Source organism: Kryptolebias marmoratus, linkage group LG5 (genome assembly GCF_001649575.2).
Source record: "Kryptolebias marmoratus isolate JLee-2015 linkage group LG5, ASM164957v2, whole genome shotgun sequence".
Lineage (NCBI taxonomy): Eukaryota > Metazoa > Chordata > Actinopteri > Cyprinodontiformes > Rivulidae > Kryptolebias > Kryptolebias marmoratus.
This window is the reverse complement of record NC_051434.1, coordinates 24,010,070-24,027,888: the sequence shown is the minus strand read 5'-3', so window position 1 is coordinate 24,027,888 and position 17,819 is coordinate 24,010,070. Positions and strand designations below refer to the sequence as shown.

The 17,819-nt window shown below is 39.5% G+C and overlaps 1 protein-coding gene across 5 annotated transcripts in view; it reads left to right on the top strand.

Moving 5' to 3' along the window:
* ptprua (protein tyrosine phosphatase receptor type Ua) overlaps positions 1 to 17,819 on the top strand; it is a 391,037-nt gene that overhangs the window by 299,107 nt on the left and 74,111 nt on the right. For 3 of the 5 annotated variants that reach the window (XM_017431879.3, XM_017431880.3, XM_037975676.1), the window contains 5 exons: positions 4,901 to 5,039; positions 7,920 to 7,949; positions 9,181 to 9,341; positions 9,655 to 9,842; positions 16,216 to 16,288. In XM_017431879.3, coding sequence (XP_017287368.1) covers positions 4,901 to 5,039; positions 7,920 to 7,949; positions 9,181 to 9,341; positions 9,655 to 9,842; positions 16,216 to 16,288 — 591 coding nt within the window. The remainder of the gene's footprint in view (positions 1 to 4,900; positions 5,040 to 7,919; positions 7,950 to 9,180; positions 9,342 to 9,654; positions 9,843 to 16,215; positions 16,289 to 17,819) is intronic. The other 2 variants (XM_017431881.3, XM_017431882.3) reach the window with 1 other exon arrangement.

Below are 17,819 nucleotides of genomic sequence, written 5' to 3'. Positions count from 1 at the left end.
CAGACCAAAACCAGGCTTGTTAAGTCAACTGGTAACTCTAAATTGTCCCTAGGTGTGATTGAGAGTGTGAATGGTTGTTTGTCTCATTTGTCTCTGTGTCCCTGTGATGGACTGGAGACCTGTCCAGGGTGTCCACCCCCTCTCACCACATGACCACTAGAGATAGGCACCAGCTCCTTGTGACACAGAGAGACAAAAGTGGGTAAAGAAATTAGATTGATGGGCGAAGACAATTATAGCTTTTGTCTGTCTGCTGGCGGCGCAGGATTTACGTTTTATTTCCTCCTTCATCTGTGTCCAGACTAACGCAATATGTCCCAGCTAATAAGTTGCAGTCCACCATGAGGATGTTACAAATTACTATAAAAAGATGTCACAATGGACCTTCTCTGTGGATGACCACTACTGATTTTTATTTATTCCCAATAAAACTTTCTACAACAGCCTATTTCTAAATATGGCCCATAGGCAGAATGAGTCACCCAGCACGATTTGTGTGATTGTACCACGTCTGCCAGGAGCTAAAGTCACCACCAATCCACAGCTTATCAAGCCAAACTCAGCATTCTGTTGCATCATATGGCCACAGATCCCTCTTCAAGCTGAAGCTAAAACTCTCACACTTTGTTCAAACACAGAGATGTGCTTCAGTCCTGTTGTTGCTGCTATACTTGTGAAAGCAGACTCTTTTTTTCCCAGACTTATTTGTTTTCTCATCTCCAAGGCGACAGCTTCATGACACACTTCCAGTCTGAATGGAAAAAAAATTAAGTACTTTTTTCATTTAGTCATACTTAATACAAAATTTTCATCTTTTTGGTGAAACATATGCGGGAGTTTAGATGAGTCACAGAGAGGGACAGTTTATGGTGTGAGCCATCTCATATGGTTGTTCATACGGACTCTGTGACCGTGAAAAGAGCAGATTGAATTAGAGTGGCCATCAGCTCGATTAGATACCCAGAGTTACGTTTCTTCCAACATGTTTAGACATTCACTCCGCTGATAGCAGCGCACAGATTCTGTCTACAAGCTTTTTATTCCACTATAGCTGCCAGATGTAAAGTGCATCTTAGAATCTGCATGTTAATGCATCAGCCTGCTTATTATATAAGTTTTGTTTTTTGCTTTTTTCCACATTTCTTGGTAAGAATAATAATGTAACCGACAAAAAAGAAAGTAGTCATAACAAAGTCTCCAGCTCAAACCTGAGCCTATATGATGAAGATTAATATGATTGAATTCCCAATAAAGCTGCTCTCACTAACATCATTGACTGTTTTTATTGTCAGTAAGCAAAAAAGTCTGAAACTGACAGAAAAGTGGTTCATTAGGAGTAAGTTTTAATTGCTGTCACATTCAAAGCACAACTCAAACCCACAGAGCCCTGTGTTACCAGAAAAAGCAGTCGAGGAATAGGAAATCCTACTTTTCATCTCAGCGCTGCCCATGAGAAGATTTAGGCAGCTATTCCCAGGACAAACAGCTCCACAAAACAACAAAATCTTCGATTTCTTCTGCATGGCTGGGAGGGGTTTTATTTTTTCCATCCCTTCGCCTGTGTGTTTAGCAGGTCCCCACTCCTCAGTCCTCTGGCCAAAGCAACATATCGTCCTAGTTGATGTGCCCTGTCTGGTGGCTTAAATAGCCTTCATCAGTCAGTGAGGGGGAGCTGAGCTGGATTCTTGGGGAAGGTACAGGTCCTCACTTCTCCATACTGTACTGTCTTGCTATAATAAGGAGCTACACGCCCATTTGGCATGTTCCTGTTAAAAGCTATACTTTTTATCTTCAAAATAATCTGATTTCTGAAAAAAAGTCAACATCTCCATAGATCTGCACTCTGGTGGTCATCTTCATAGTGAAAATGTATTTCATTATAATTTATTTATGTTATTATTGTCAAAGATTGTAGTCCTTCTGGCATCAAAACATGATGTAACATGGACTTTAAGACTGAAGGTGTGCTGCAGATCCAGGACATGCAGGTTATCCAGAGGGGCTTCGGATTCTTCATCTGTGTGAAGTCATTAGTTCATCCAGCAAGATCACTGGGTCTGAGACGTTGCTATAAAACCAGGTTTCGTCAAAACAAAAACACAACTTTGTGTAGCGAATGAGAAAAAGTGATGGTATACTTCGGGGATGGGCAACTTTTTTCTTTTCTTTTCTTTTCTTTTTTTTTTTTTTCTGAAGGGTCACAAATGGAACTGGGACTGTTGCCAAGGGCCAGTCCAATAGGCTAAACTTAATTCTACCAGTTGTAAATTCTGTCAGCTAATTATTCATAAAGTTATTTTCATTAGCTCCTAAGAGTATACATTGCAACTGGGCCAAAGGCTAATGAGATTTTAAATTTTATATATTTAAAGTAGCAAATAATGAACATTTGCAAAAAGAATTGTGAAGAAATATGCCTGTTTTGCAGCATTTCAAAATGATGGATTGTGATTTTCCTCTTTGTGCACCTATATTTTGCTCAAATAGTGTTAAAGACTGCTTTCAACCCCTTGCTTTGTAAACATCACATTTGAAACATGTTTACAAGACAAACTGTACTCTCATTCACTCAATATTTAGTGTCAGATTTCTGAAACATTTTTTTTCCCTGACATTTTTCTATATGCATGCTTTTTTGAATCACTCATTGGAGCACAAAGTGGTGTACTCAGCACACAATTTTAGACTGAAATACATGACAGCATTTACGTCTGAGAAGTTAACATCAATCATGAGTCAAACATCCCACAAGACTCCCAGAAATGATCCAAAGTGAGTGATTCACTGATAGTATTTCACACAAAGAAGAACTAGTTTCAACCATCTTTTTTCCGATGGAAACAGCAACTAAAAAAAGAAAACATAAAGGAACATCTTACCTAAATGACACATAAAAAAGCATTAAACACCACCTTGAATCAGATTGAATCCAAAAGTTATTCATGGTCCTGGGTTTTCATGGTTGTTAGTTTGTACTGTTTTTTTCAGTTTGTCATGATGTTCCTTTGTTGTTTTCCTGTTTCTCCCCTGTGCCGTTCACCATTGCATTCCCTCAGACAGTCAGTTCTTTTCTCCCAGTACTTATACTCCTAGTTCTCATCTAGTCATCAGTCTGTCATAATGTTCATTACCTGCCTTTTCCATGTGTGTTACTCTGTTTTGGTTTCTGTGAATTGTTTTATTATTAAATTTCTCTTTTTTTGTGCTACCAGCCCTCATGTTCAGTCTGCATCCTTGGGTCCTTACTCACCAAACCTGGCAGTTATAGATTGACTTTCTGAAAGATTTTACTAAAATCTGTTCAGTGATTCATAAAATATTTTGCTAACAGTACAGATAAACAAACACACTCATAAACACCAAGGCTTCAGTGGTGCTTTGCCTTCGGTGGTGGGTGATATGCACACCTTTAAGGAATGCTCATTCTTAAATGTTTGGGAATGTGTTGTAGATCTGGTTGTTTACAACTAAAAGAAATCAAGCAGATGAGGCAAAACATGCAACATGAAGTGGAAGTCAAACTAAATAGAGGCAACTTAGTTTTGTTTTTATTTTGTTTTTTAATTTATTGCAGTGTTTTCTGATTAGTGGTAAGAGACTTGCCTGCTCCCGTTGGTTTGTGCCATAAATCAGTTCAGTAATCCAGAGCCCACCAACACAGACATGCAGTGGAAAGATCAACAGGATGCTTTCAGTGTTTACCTTCAAATCTAATAAATCTCTACATGTAGTATCTTGATTATTCTGTATAGCAATCCTTAATAAATCTAGAGATATGTGAAAGTACAAGGCCTTACACATAATTAAGAGCTACGATATTAACATATAATTTACTCAATGTTTTTTCCTTACGTCTTATTGTGGGGATCAGCATTTAAAACAAATTTAATTTCAATAACTGTTCTACAAAAACAAGCCATTCAAATCATAAATAAAAGTGGTCCAATGCTCACACCGATCCATTGTTTCTTAGTTTGACTTATGCTGTTACAAAATAATTCAAATAATGTTCAGAGCTAATCTAATGTCACTTCCAAACAGAATATTTTTTTAATGCAGGAGAGTAAATATGATCTGGAAACTGTTTGTAGGTGTACTGTTCCAAAAGCTTAAAAAGGAAAGAAAAGAAGATGATTTTTAATGTTGGAATAAAGCAAGTATAAACTTTAAAATGAGTACTTCAGTTTTAGCTTTCCAAAAGCTGGTTAGAAAATGTATTTTTGAGGGGTACAGTTGTAAATGATCTTTTTTTCCCTTTTTATTCTGAAGAGTAGTATTTGTTTTGTAAGTAGGTTGGGCTAGTTTACATCAGCTTTTTGCTCCTGCCTAAGCCTGTTCAGTCCTAGCTTTATATGTAGTCAAATGTTCTGGATTCAATGATGAGGATAAGAAGCTTATAGCTGAAAACAGATGTTTACGTCCAGTGCATAAAAAGATACATAACTAACATAATCAAATGATTTCTGACTCTCTGACGTTAAATCAAACTAAACTTTTCCTGTTTTTGGTCAGTTGGGATTCCCCAAATTATTTATGTTTGTTTAATACCAGGATAATGAAAGAGAAATTTTAAATAACTTTTTTCTCCTTCTTGAGCGATATGAAGTCAAAACATCTCTCTCTCATTATTTAGCTTTTATCAAATAAAAAAAGGAAATTCTAATTGACCGAAATAGGAAAGATTTAGTCCAATTTACTGTCAAACAGTGAAAATAAATGTTGTTCTTTTGTTTTTCTTTAAACACAGTGTACAGTTTCTACCATATTAAATGTATGAGGACTGAATAAAATGACAAAAAATACAAATGTTAATTGAAGCTGAATAAGCTTTCATAGTAAGGGTTGTCCTCAGATTGATCTTCTGTCTCTGACTCTTCCTCTCATCTCCGTTGTGTCCAAGCTGCCTGTAAGGACTCGAAGACGGCTCTGGAGGTGTCTCAACATGCCGAGGACATGGGTCTGATCCTGGGAGCCTGCGCAGGAGGTCTGGTGGTCCTCATTCTGCTGCTGGGGGCCATCATCATCATTGTGAAGAAGGGGTGAGTGAATGTTTGTGTGCTTGCTGGCCAGCTGCAGGGAGGTGGTCAGATCTTTTACCAGTTCATTGTTGCGGTGCAGCCCCTCCACAGGAGGTAATCCATCTCTTTCCCTCTTGGCAGCCAGGCTCCACTGAGGACAGCATCTGCCAATGAGAGTAAATTACAAGCAGAGTTTGTGAAACGATGGAGCATTAACTCCTAAACTCTCCCACTACTGCCCGATCCAAGCTTTTGTGTTCATTTCATCTTTTAATTTCAAGGTCTGCATGTCGGCTGAGCACATTCACATGCAGCCTGCTCACTCGGGGAGTCATTGGCTGCTTTCCACTTGCAAATTACCTCTGTAGTATCTCACCTGCAGTGGCCTCTTCCTTTCCTCACTGGGTGATGGTGGAACACTCGTCTGAGTGTGAAAAATTTCATCAAGGGGCATGTTATTCCATTGCCCACTCAATTACATGAGGCGAGCAGCTGTGAGGTGCCAGTGGATGGCCTTGTAATTGGTTAGGAAGGTTGTTTTAGCTTTTTTTTTTGAGAAGGGGGTAGGGAGACTGTTTGGTTACGAGGAGTTTCTCTCATTGAAAAGAGGGAGATTGAATGGGGGGGTGAAAAGCAGGCTTTAACTGATAAGATTCACAGGGCCAATCTAGGAGGCACAACAAAAACTCGACTGATGCAACAGGAGCACGTGTGTTTATTTTCAGCCACTAGATGCTGTCACTGTATGTGTGATTTTGTCCTGCACTCGGAGGGAAAAACATCAGACCACCCCCCACCCCANCCCCCAACTCAGGATGTAACCCTGTGTCAAATACAAGCAATGATTGCTGAATGCCAAAATTCATCTCAATTTTTAGGATGTATACATTTATTTCAAATGGTTCCTCGAAAAAAGATGCGTGCAGTCTTTCTTGCATATGCTGCAACATCCTTGGACATTTTTAATTTATCTGTAGCAACAAGAATAAACTGATGGTCAGATTCAGAAATGCACTAAAAAGGTAAATCCTAATGGATCCAAGTCAAAGAACAGAGGAATGTGGTAAACAAAAAAACAAACAAAAAAAATGGACATGTACGTAAATCTGAAGTTATTGAAAAAATATCAGGATTTATTTTTTTTACATTATATATTTTTTTGGTATTTGGGTTAGTAGTCTCCAACAGTTGCAGCCCACTGATAAACTGGCTTAATAAAAAAAAAAACTGTTTAGACTGAACAGTTCTGAAGGCTCACCAGTCCGTTTCTCTGGTTGGGTGAAGTAATGACCTGCCAGCAGGCGGTAAATGAGTGAAAATGATGTTACAATTTTTTTGTCAAATGTGGTATTAAAAAGGTACATAATTATGGCCAGGACTTATTGTTGTTCATTGTGTTTTGCATTATAAAAGCGCCTGTGTTGAAGTAGGCACTAAAAATATACTATAACATTAGTTCCGCATAAACCAAACAAAAGAAAAATAGAAACGTTCTCTAATAATTAAAAGAAGCAAAAACCGATTCCCTTTGTCCTAAAACATATGTTGTACAAAACTTTCATGGAACTATGTTTATCTGCCTGCATTTACACCAAATAAACCTGGCAGTTAGGTTTTCTTATTAGCTATTAGTTTAGTGTCTAGTTCTGTGTATTTGTTACTCTCCTCCAGCAACACCTACACTCAAACTGCTATTTTTAAGCTTCTGAGTTTGTTTCTTTTGATAAGAGATCCTAGAAATGTCTTCTAAAGCTACAACTATCACAAATGTGTTTTTAAGCCCTTTGGTAAGTGCTTTCTATGCCCATCTGTCTGTCAGTCTGTTTGTCTGCTGACAGAAAACTGGCTGCAAATGGAGTTCCAAATCTTTCTGATGTGTGATTTTTTTTTTTAAGTGAATCCAGATTTGACTTCTGTTATCTTTAAAGTTGTTGCTGTCGTGGGATTTCTTTATTGTACTAAATACGTATTAATTCTCCTCCTCCAAAAAAAAAATAAAGTAAATACCCCCCGATTCCCCAGTATTAGTTCAACTGTGTTGTCTCACAGTTTGAATTTAAATAGGTGTTTAATTTGATTATAAGTAATGGACCTACTCAAAGAAATCCAGATGAAGTTAAATACAAGAAAAAATAAATAAATCTGCAAAAATACCCCCCCACACACACATACACAGAAAGAAAAAAAAATTACCCCACAGAATGATGCTGCCACTACCATGTTTCACTGTGGGGGTGGTGTTCTAAGCATGATCAGAGTCTTTAAGTTTGTGTCAGACATAGTGGAGTTTTTTTGTTTTTGTTTTTTCCTCTGTGGTATGTCCTGGGTTCCGGGATATTGTTGTTTATATGCCATCCCTGATCTGTACTTCTCCACAACTTTGTTTCTGATCTGAGAGGAGACTTCCTTAGTCTTCATGATGTCTCTTGCTTACTGGAATCCCTTACTACTTAGAGGTGTTAGCCTGATGTTGATTCTGATCTGAATTGAAGGATATGTACTGAGGTGTTTTTGATTGCTCACAGACAGACACACACACACACACACACACACACACACACACACACACACACACATACACACACCCCACACACACATACACATATATATACATACACATATATATAGCCATTGTATTTTGATGTGATGAATGTGAAATCAGGCAAAAAACTTATTTAAGAAAGAATATTTCAACGCAAACATCATAAAATGTGACATTTTTCACTTTAAGCTGAGGTCTTTGTCATCTTTTTTAATCTTTTGAACCATAACTCTCAGCTGAGAGCATTCCAACACTTCATTTATCTTCCTGATGCCCATCTGGATAAACCATAGTCACCTTTCTGTTTTTTTTCCCTCACTCTCTGTCTTTCTCCTTTCCTCCTCCTTCATGCTTTTCAGAAGGGACTTCTATTCTTACCCCTATTACCCGTAAGTTACTCCTCTCCACCCCTCCCCCCTGCCTGCCCTTTGTAGCCCCATCTTATCCCTCTTCTTCCCTCTCCTAAGAGTGGAATCTCACTGGGCTGTGACTAGTTGGCAAATATCTCTTGTGAATGAATCTCCAGAATGTCTTGCAACATTTGCAGTGGTTATCAACTAGCTCAGGTTAGTCGCAGAGGCGCACGGGTCCTGGCATTTGAATTTTGGACATGCATTCACTTTATTTACCCAGTTTCTGTAGAGGGTCACAAGGAGTTGGTGCCTATGTCCAGGGTTCATTAACTATGAGGTGGAGACACCCTGGATAGGTTGCATCACAGTGACACAAAGACAAATGAGACATTCACGCTCTCTTCTTCACATCTAGGGACAATATACTAATGTACCTGGAACAGTTACCAATTGATCTAACAAACAGGTTTTGGGTCTGTGAGGGGAAATCCATGCATGAATGGGGAAAACATCCAAACTCCACATGGTTTTGAACCTGTAACTTCTTGCTATGAGGCAGCTACTCTAACCACTGTGCTGTCAACAAGTTTTGAAGAGATTCTGAGAAACTGCTACAATTTTTTTCTCAAAATAGTCAGGGTCATCACAGGCATCTACAACCTATCACCACACTACCTGAGTTTTGTCATAGATGTTTCCAACTCCTCTCCTGCATGGGGGCTCTCCTTTGACAGAAACATCTGAGACAAATGTCTAGCTTTAAAAAACGTTTATTAAAAAACTGGTCCAAATCTATCCATCTTCATATTAAATACTGCACATGGCCAAGAGTGCAAGAGTGCAGTTTTGTGAGCTGTGCACATAAAAATAGGCTATGACTTTCAAAAACTGGCCGTGTCATTGCTCTTTGGTTGCAAACTCTCAGAATACAGGGAGACTGCAACAAAAAATTTGCAAGTTTTCTTGCAATTTTGATTTGCCAAGCTATACGTTGTAGTCTCCAACACTCACAGCCCAGTGAGATACCACCTTAATTCCAACCCTATCAACAGTCTCCTACTGTCACCAGATTTCACTTTCCCTCTGCGTGCAGGTTCAATCTTTTCTTCCCTTACACATTTCCCTCACTGCAATTTCTCATTTCCTCACTTCGCTCTTTTCATTTTCTTCTTGTGTCTTTTACCTGGTATGCACTCATTCTGTCCCTTCTCTGCTGGCCTTTGTTACTGTTCCCTATCCTCCCTCCTTTCTGCCTGCATCTCTACAGCAGGAAGAAGGTAGCCATCAACAAGGCAGCCATGTCCTACAGGCAGGAGAAGAGTCGGAAGCTGAGCTCTTTGGACTGCAGCATGACAGAGCAGAGCACACTCCAGCAGGACGAGAAGATGGTCCACTCCTTCATGGACACCCACGGCTGCAACGCTCGAAGTAAGACAGTAAAGAACATATGGGTCCTCTTGAGAGATTGTGGAAAGAAAGCAGCTTCCTCCTTCCTGACCTTCAGCCGTGTTTACTTCCAAGCATGTATGCAATCTGTTCTGTCAGAACACAGGGTGTGTTTAGCAGTAAAATCCCCTGTCTGTTTGAATTACTGTGACACCAGACAGCCAACACATCCCTGCAGAAATGCTGACTTTTTTTCTCAGCTGCCCCTTAGACTTATTTGCATGAAATACACAGAACAAAGTCCATGTCCCAGTGTCAGCAAATTGCCTTGAACTGCTTGTATTTGTGTTTCCAGATGAGCAGCGCAGCTCCGTTAATGAGTCCAGCAGCTTACTGGGAGGCTCACCCCAACGTCACTGTCGAAGGAAGAGCTCACCTTATCACACGGGCCAGCTCCACCCTGCTGTACGGGTGGCTGACCTCCTACAGCACATCAACCAGATGAAGACATCCGAGGGCTATGGCTTCAAGCAGGAATATGAAGTAAGAAAAAAAGACAGAGACAGATACAATGTGTAGTTGTGGTTCAAAGTTGGAATGCCTTCTACCACTGTTAAAAAGACATCAAAGCCTCACATAAACATCAAAACATGACAAAATACAGTTAAAATTTATTATACAGAAACTACACTGAAATGCAGAAACGGTGTGAAAAACTAAATGCATCCTTGCTGCTTCTATAAGCGTTGAGAGGAGAAGTTGCATCAAGGAGCTGCTACTCAAACGATGGGAACTTTAGAGACATTAAGGGTCTCATAAAGGGTAAGTAGTTCTAAGGGCTCTCTGAGGGTTATCAGACCTGTTAGCCCCGCTACAGAATGATTATAAGGACCTATGTGTTTGCTTTGCACTGGCACATTACTTATGCACGGGGCATTTATCATCAACAACGATAGAGGTCTCTGTAGTCGGAGCTGTGTGTTGATGATACTTGATTTATTTTTAAAGTGAAGTTTGAAAAAGTGCCACAAACATTCAGAAGGAATTATATAACAGACTCAGTCTTTTTTGTGCTGCACACATAAGAGCACAGCATGCAAGACAATGGTAATAGACTGATACTGTCAGGTTTTGTTTTGGCAGTGTGTTTCTTTTTGTATTTAGTTTCTTGTTTCTGGTTTCTTTTGGTTTTGGTTTATTGTCTTTGTTGTTTTCCTGTTTGTTGCCTGTTTATGTCATCATTCTCTTCTCCTCAGGTTATCACTTGTTTGCATGCCACGCCCATCTACACCTGTCCCAAGTTTTCTAATTACTCCCCTGTGCTCACTTCCCCTGATTACCCGTCTTTAAAACCTGCTCACCTTCTCCACTTCCTCGCCGGTTCATTCTTTCTGTTTTGCAGTTCTTGTCTCTATGATCTCTTTTCTATGCCATGTTTTTGCCCATGTTTGTTCTTGCTGCCACATCAGCTTTTTGTTTTTGTTTATTCATTTTAATAAATGAATTTCTTTGAAGATGAGTCTGCACTCTGGATTCGCCTCTCTCTCCGCCCAACATGACAGATACAGTTCTACAGAAACTCACTGCTGAGAGTTATTGCTGCTAAAAGAGGTTCTGCAAGCTGCTGTATTATTTTTCACAATTTATTTTTGTTTAAAAAAATGATGCATCTTGTTTTTGACAGGTTTTATTCACTCAATTTTCAAACCTGGTCAAGACAAGAGGATTTTTTTACCTGTGTCCTGATATGTGAAACATTATTTGTACTAACTTTATGTCATGTCTGAACATGTGTTCAGTAGCACTTTTGGTTGTTTTATGCTAGTTATCACCTGCCACCAAAGGCGAAGGGGCATTAATGTTTTTTGCCTATTTATGTGTGTGTGTGTGTGTGTGTGTGTGTCTGTAGTATTACCAAAATATCTCATGAACCACTTAACAGATTTTAATGAAACTCTCAACAAGTAACTGTTGGATGTCCATCTACAACAGATTTTTGGAGTCAACCCCATTCAAGATGGCCACCACTTCCAATCGACACTAGACACAAAAATGGCTGCAACTCAGTCAATTTTACAGATATTGAGGTAAACTTCGGTGTAGTATCTTCAACTGATTCTCTCAGGACTGGCATATCTGAAGAGATCTTGTAGTATCACATGAGATCACACATTACCTCATTTACACCCAACAGGAGCACGTGTGTTTATTTTCAGCCACTAGACGCTGACACTGTATATGTGATTTTGTCCTGCACTCGGGGGGGGAACAACAAAACAGCTGTAACTCTAGTCTCTTCTCAGCATAAGACAAGTTTAGTCTGAAACTGTTGCATGATAGGCAGTGGGCCATATCCATTCCTTCAAGGAATACTCAAGCTTTAATTCAAAATAGGAACATTCTTTGAGTGCATATTCCCACTGTGACAGTAATTTAGTTTGCTTTTCATCACGTTTTCAACATCTTCAGACACAAAGCACACAAAGGTTGGTCCTTGATGAATTGAGTTTGCCAGATCACTGGTGAGGACCTTACAGGGAGGCTGTTGTGTAAGCTCACAAACACTCCTAGAGATACTGCAAAGATGCTCAGACCTGTGGAGTTTTACATACCCCATCTTTCAAAGCAAAAAAATACAGCAACAACAACAAAAAAAAGTGGAAACATTTCAAAGAGCCTCTTCTCCAAACTTCTGTTTCTTAAAAGATGAAGCTTCATGTCTTCAGTATTACAGATCACTTATCTACTTTCAGAAGGCCTAAATGAAGAGTTTTAATATTCATGAGCAATCAGTAAAATGAAGTTTGTCTTCATTTGCACTGTAGAGATGTTTCAGATATATTAAATTGCTTCTGTGTGGAGTGTCTTTTTTTAATTATATGAAATCTTTCCAATCAGACAGCTAAAGACTTTTGCACACCTCCACCTGCAGGAAGCCACATGCACGTTTTCAATTCATTAAGTCGTCCCCCGAGGGCCCAACAAATTTCTCCCTACTAAAATCAATATATGATTCGCTTTTTCACAGCGCACTCTGGCTTCCCATCGCCTGGAGAAATAAACAAGATGAAGGGGATCAGCGTGCACTCTGCTGTCAGACTTCATAACCCTTATTTCCCACAGGGGCACACCAGCTCTGCCATTGATCAGACCTGTTGCAAAGCATTGTAGGTGGTTGTGAAGCAGCCAGGCTCCAATGTGGGTGGGGGTACAGTATATGCTGCATGGAAAAGCCAGTCAATGACAAAAAACAGTGTAAAATCCTAGCATGAAAGGAGGAAACACATATTATATATATATATATATATATATATATATATATATATATATATATATATATATATATACACACACAAATAAAACTTCTATCTCGCCCTATTTGGTCCACATGGGTGGTTCCACTTCACTTCAAGCTCAGGTCCTGAGAGCTTGAGGGTTCTCCTCAGTATCTTAGCTGTTCCTAGGACTGCTCTCTTCTGGACAGAGATCTCTGAGGTTGTTCCTGGGATCTGTTGGAGCCACTCTTCCAGTTTGAGGGTCACAGCACTGAGTGCTCTGATGACCACTGGTACCACCGAGGCCTTGACTTTCCACAACTTCTCTATCTCCTCTTTCAGCCCTTGGTGTTTCTCAAGCTTCCTGTGCTCCTTCTTCCTGATGTTACAGTCACTTAGGACTGCTACATCTGTCACCACTGCTTTCTTCTGTATCTTACCTATCTCCACAATGTCTGGCTGGTTAACCATCAGCTGTTTGTCAGTCTGGATCTGGAAGTCCCACAGTATCTTAGTCCTGCCATTCTCAACCACTCTTGGTAGAGTTTCCCACCTTGGCTGTGGGACTTCCAGTCCATACCTGGTATTCAGTGGTTAAATTACCTCTTCATGTTCTGGAGAAGCCTATTAATCAACCATTGATTCAAATCAGGTGTTTTAGAGCAGAGAAATAGTTACAACATGCAGAATAGTGGCACTCAAGGACCAGGATTTCCCACCCCTGCTGTACACTATTCCAGTCAATTGGTTATTGCATTCCATGCCTGCCTGCATCTTACATCCTGCTATTATATGACTGTCTCAGGGGCATTTTTACACAGCCTGGATCTTGGGTCCTGCCTGGTATGATAGAACTTGTATTGCTCTTGTGCTGAGGGCCCGCTCTTTCGCTGCCGTGATTAGTGCCTCTGTGCTGTTCTTCAGTCCAGCCCTTTCTAGCAACTGGTAGGATTTGTTGATATCAGCCATTTCCTCAATCTGCAGGTGGTGCATGCCATGCAGGGTCTTATCTTTCCATAAGGATTCCTCTTTCTCCTCTTCCGCATTGGGTTTCTGCTGCCTGAGACATTCACTTAGCAGATCACCATTGGGGTGAAACCCTCTGTGCATTCTGAGGGGATTTTATGTTTTGATGTCAGTGGCTTCTATCGGCTTCTATCTCATCCTTTGACCAGGTTATTATACCAGTAGGGGATTTAATGACTTTGGAACTGGTATCCATAGCAACTCTTTGCAATCATCTGGCTGAGAGGGTTCAGGCCCATGTAGAACAGGAGTGGGAACAAAGCATATATATATGTGTGTATGTATGTATGTTTTTTCATGGTGCTGTCCTTAGATTACCTCTTGTGCTAGCTAACCTAGGATTGAAAGAGCCAATAATAATTACACCACAATTAAAAATGTGCCATCTTCTGTCATGAGTGTAGGTACAAGCAGTGGGCTAGCTTTAGCTCTGTCTCCTATTTAATCTAGCCACGGGGTCAGCTAGAATTATGGGTGGGAATCACATAATTTGATTCAATTATAATTACAGGGCTGTGATATAAAACGTATTAAATGAATCAAGATGCATTGATAATCACACTTCAAACACAATCAAGAGTACAGAATCTCTCAGACCTAAAAGAAAAACTATTTTGCTTTCCACCACAGCAATAAACAGTTTTCATTTAAACATAAATTCAATGTTTGAATTGAAACATGAACTAAATGAGTGAAATTAGTCAAATGCTGAGTAGATGAACACAAGATTCTGTGACAATGGACTGTTTAATAAGCTTGCTCTCCCCCACCCCCTCTCACCTGCTGCAGATCAGATAAAACTAACCTCAATGTGCCTACCAGTATAATAGGGAGTTTAGGGTAAAAACTGGAATGTAAATAAAAAAAGTAAATGACACAATTCAAATCTGGACCAATGAAAAGTAAAGCTTTAAACTATTTTGTTTTTCTGTTTTTCCTGCTGCTCGTCCTTCACTTTTAGTATCAATTTAGCTTTAGTGATTCATCTTGCAGTGGCAGCAGCTTTTTGTAGTCAGACTGTAAACAGCTGTCACACATTTTGCAGTTTAGCACCAAGGTATTACAGAACGACGGCTTCCTCTTCAGCCAGCAAGCCTCACTCTGCATGTATGGTGACAACAAGTGCAGTGAGCCATCTCCCAGCCTCAGCCTCTCTGTGCTTCGATGTGGCAGATGTCTGCTGATGACTTGGCAACATCCTGTAACACTGACGCTAATCAGACCTCAGGGTAACACTTTGGAGTACATCAACATTCACATTGTGGATTTCACTGTGTACAAAATTATTAACTTGTTGTTTGCCCTAAATTTTGTATAAAAAAGTACAACCCCAATTCGAGAAAAGTTGGGATGGTGTGTGTAACGTAAATAAAATTAGAATGCAATGATTTGCAAATCTCAAACCCATCAACATATCAGATATTTAAACTAAGAATTTGTACCAATTTAAAAACAAATTAGGTCATTTTAATTTCATGGCAGCAACACATCTACAATAAAGCTGGGACAGGTCTATGTTTATCATTAGAAAACATCCTTTTTTAAAAAAAACACTCACATTCATTTTTGAACAACAGTCCCATTCTTGTGTGATGTAGGATTCTAGCTCTTCAAAAGTCCTGGTTCACCAGCTGTTTAACTGGACTGAAGGCAGGCTGGTTTAGCACCCAGACTCATGTACTACACAGCTGTGTTGCTGTAATGGAGGCAGTCTGTGTAGTCTGGTGGAAATTGTCAGTCAACCAAGACAAGGGAAATCCAAAAAAGAATAGACAAAATAAAATGAAATAAAACACAAAGCAACTGCACTTCTCTTCCATAGGTGAAGACATTTCACTTCCCATTGCCAACTTTGTCAATTCAAAACTGAAGAATGTGGAAACTTTAAACTGCATGAGATTCTCCATTTATGCAGCTAAATTCACATGCAGATTAATCTCACTCCCCTCCCACCTGAGGATCCAAAATATAAACATTTTGGTTCTCAAAGGAGTTTCCCTTATCCTTGAGGTGCAGGTGCACAGCTGAGTGTTGGCCTGAAGATCTGGTTCTCCTGTGTTGAGCCATGTAAAGCTGTGGCCTTACCTAAGAAGACGTCATCTTTATGGAATCATATGTTGTTCTTAAACCTGTATATATTTTTCTGCATTGATGGTGCCTTTCCAGATGTGCGTTCTGTCCATGCCAACACTAATACACCCCCATACCATCAGAGAAGCAGGCTTTTGAACTGTTTGCTGATAACAGGTCAGCTGGTCCCTCTCCTCTTAGTAAGGAGGATGTGGTGTCCGTCGTCTCCAAAAACAATTTCAGATTTTGAATCGTCTGACCACAGAACAATTTTCCATGTTGCTCAGTCCATTTTAAATGAACTTTGAAATTACAGAATAGGGGGTGTAGATTAAAAACAAACAAAAACAAAACAACAACAAAAAAACATTTATAATACAAAAAAAGATGTGAAAACTCTTTGTTTGGATATACAATGAGAGCTCAAAACACATAAGTGTTCTTGTCTGAAAGTAGAGCTGGGTAAACTCTACTTTTACTGCATGTAGCAGAACAAACCGACTTCTTTCTTCTTGAAACTGAGCTTGTAATTTCTGATTTTGCAGAGTTTCTTCAATGGCTGGGATGTCACAAAAAAGAAAGATAAGACCAAAGGAAGACACGACAGCTTGCTCAGCCGTGAGTATTTGTGCACGCTTGAATAGCAGCTCACAAGGAGAAAATATTGGAGCTGTTTTTATTCCCCTCTGTTCCAGCCTGTGTGTTATTGCTGGTTATTGCACACTTGGCTTTATTTGTTTTTTATGCATTCACTTTAGAGTAGATGGATGTTTTCCACTACTTACCCTACGTTAATCGGTTTTTCTCCCAGTACAGTACAAGTTAGGGGAAAAAGAAAAGTAAAAAGCATGTGTAATTAAGGGTTGAGTAATTAGCATTGATGGTTTAATAATTAAAATTGATCATTTTACTGCAATTTATGTTATGCTTTTGTACTTTTTCATCTACTTCATTGTATTTTGTGTCTTTTTGAGCTTGTCATTGATCTGCAAATAAACAAAGTATGCACCAAAGTGGGTCATTCTTAACTAAAGCCAGTATCTCACTGGGCTGTGACTCAAACTTGACTCAATACTGCAAGAAAATACAAAAACCTCTGGCTGAGGTCTCACTGAATTCCTAAAGTTTGTAATCGAGTGACCAGCAAGCCATATAGCTGTGTTTGTGTTTTTTTTTTTCAAATCAAGAGCTTTTTTTTTTGTTGTTGTTTTTTTTGCACAGCTTGCAAAACAATTCTAGGCATCACACATTAATTAGTTGCCCACCTCCACCCACATTGTACCAACTTCAGCTCACTTTGTACCCACCGTAGCACCTGCCCTCATGATTTAATGTATTGGACACATTAGAAATGGAAGTAGACAAATTTGGACCAGTTTGTTAATATTTATTTGTCATGTATGTGGTTTTTTAGACCTGGACATTCGGGGCTGTAGCCTTGAATGTTTTCTCTTATTTTGCTAGCAGAAACCACACCACAATAAAGTGAGTTTACAGGTTTATTAAAGATAAGGAAGCGAGGATGGGATGTTGAGCTGATGTGAAGATTAAGTGTCATTTGGGGAGTTTCCTTCTAGATGGCAAGGAAGAAGTAGACTACGAGTGTGGCTTCTGTTTTGATGGTTAAACATCCTGACCAGCTTAGGACACCCCCCCACAAACACACCCACACACACATATGGATGAGTATATGTTGGTAGATACAAGGTAGGGATGAAAGATGGAAGCAATGACAAGGCATTGACCACTGTACTGAATGTCTTGGAGGTGGATCTGATGGGATCAGACAGTGTGGGTTGGACCTGTTCTATATGGACTTTACAGAGTATGAGGCCTCATGTGAGTTCATGCACATAAGTTTATAAATATTGTGGTACCTTTGCTAAAGATAAGGAACATTCAGCCAACCTGAATGGAGTTGTGTTAAAAGCAAAGGATGACAAGGGCAAAGGGTATAAAAAGGAATAAGGATGTCAGATGAGAAAAAAGTAAGGGTGGGTGTCAAGAGCACAAGACAAACTGAGCTGAAAGAGAGAGCTGACAATATGACGACTTGTCCTGTGATTACAGGTGTGGCTCAGCTCCCGAATTTAGTTAACACATTACATAAGGACAGCTCCTGCAGAGGTGTCAAAATGCAGATCTAGAA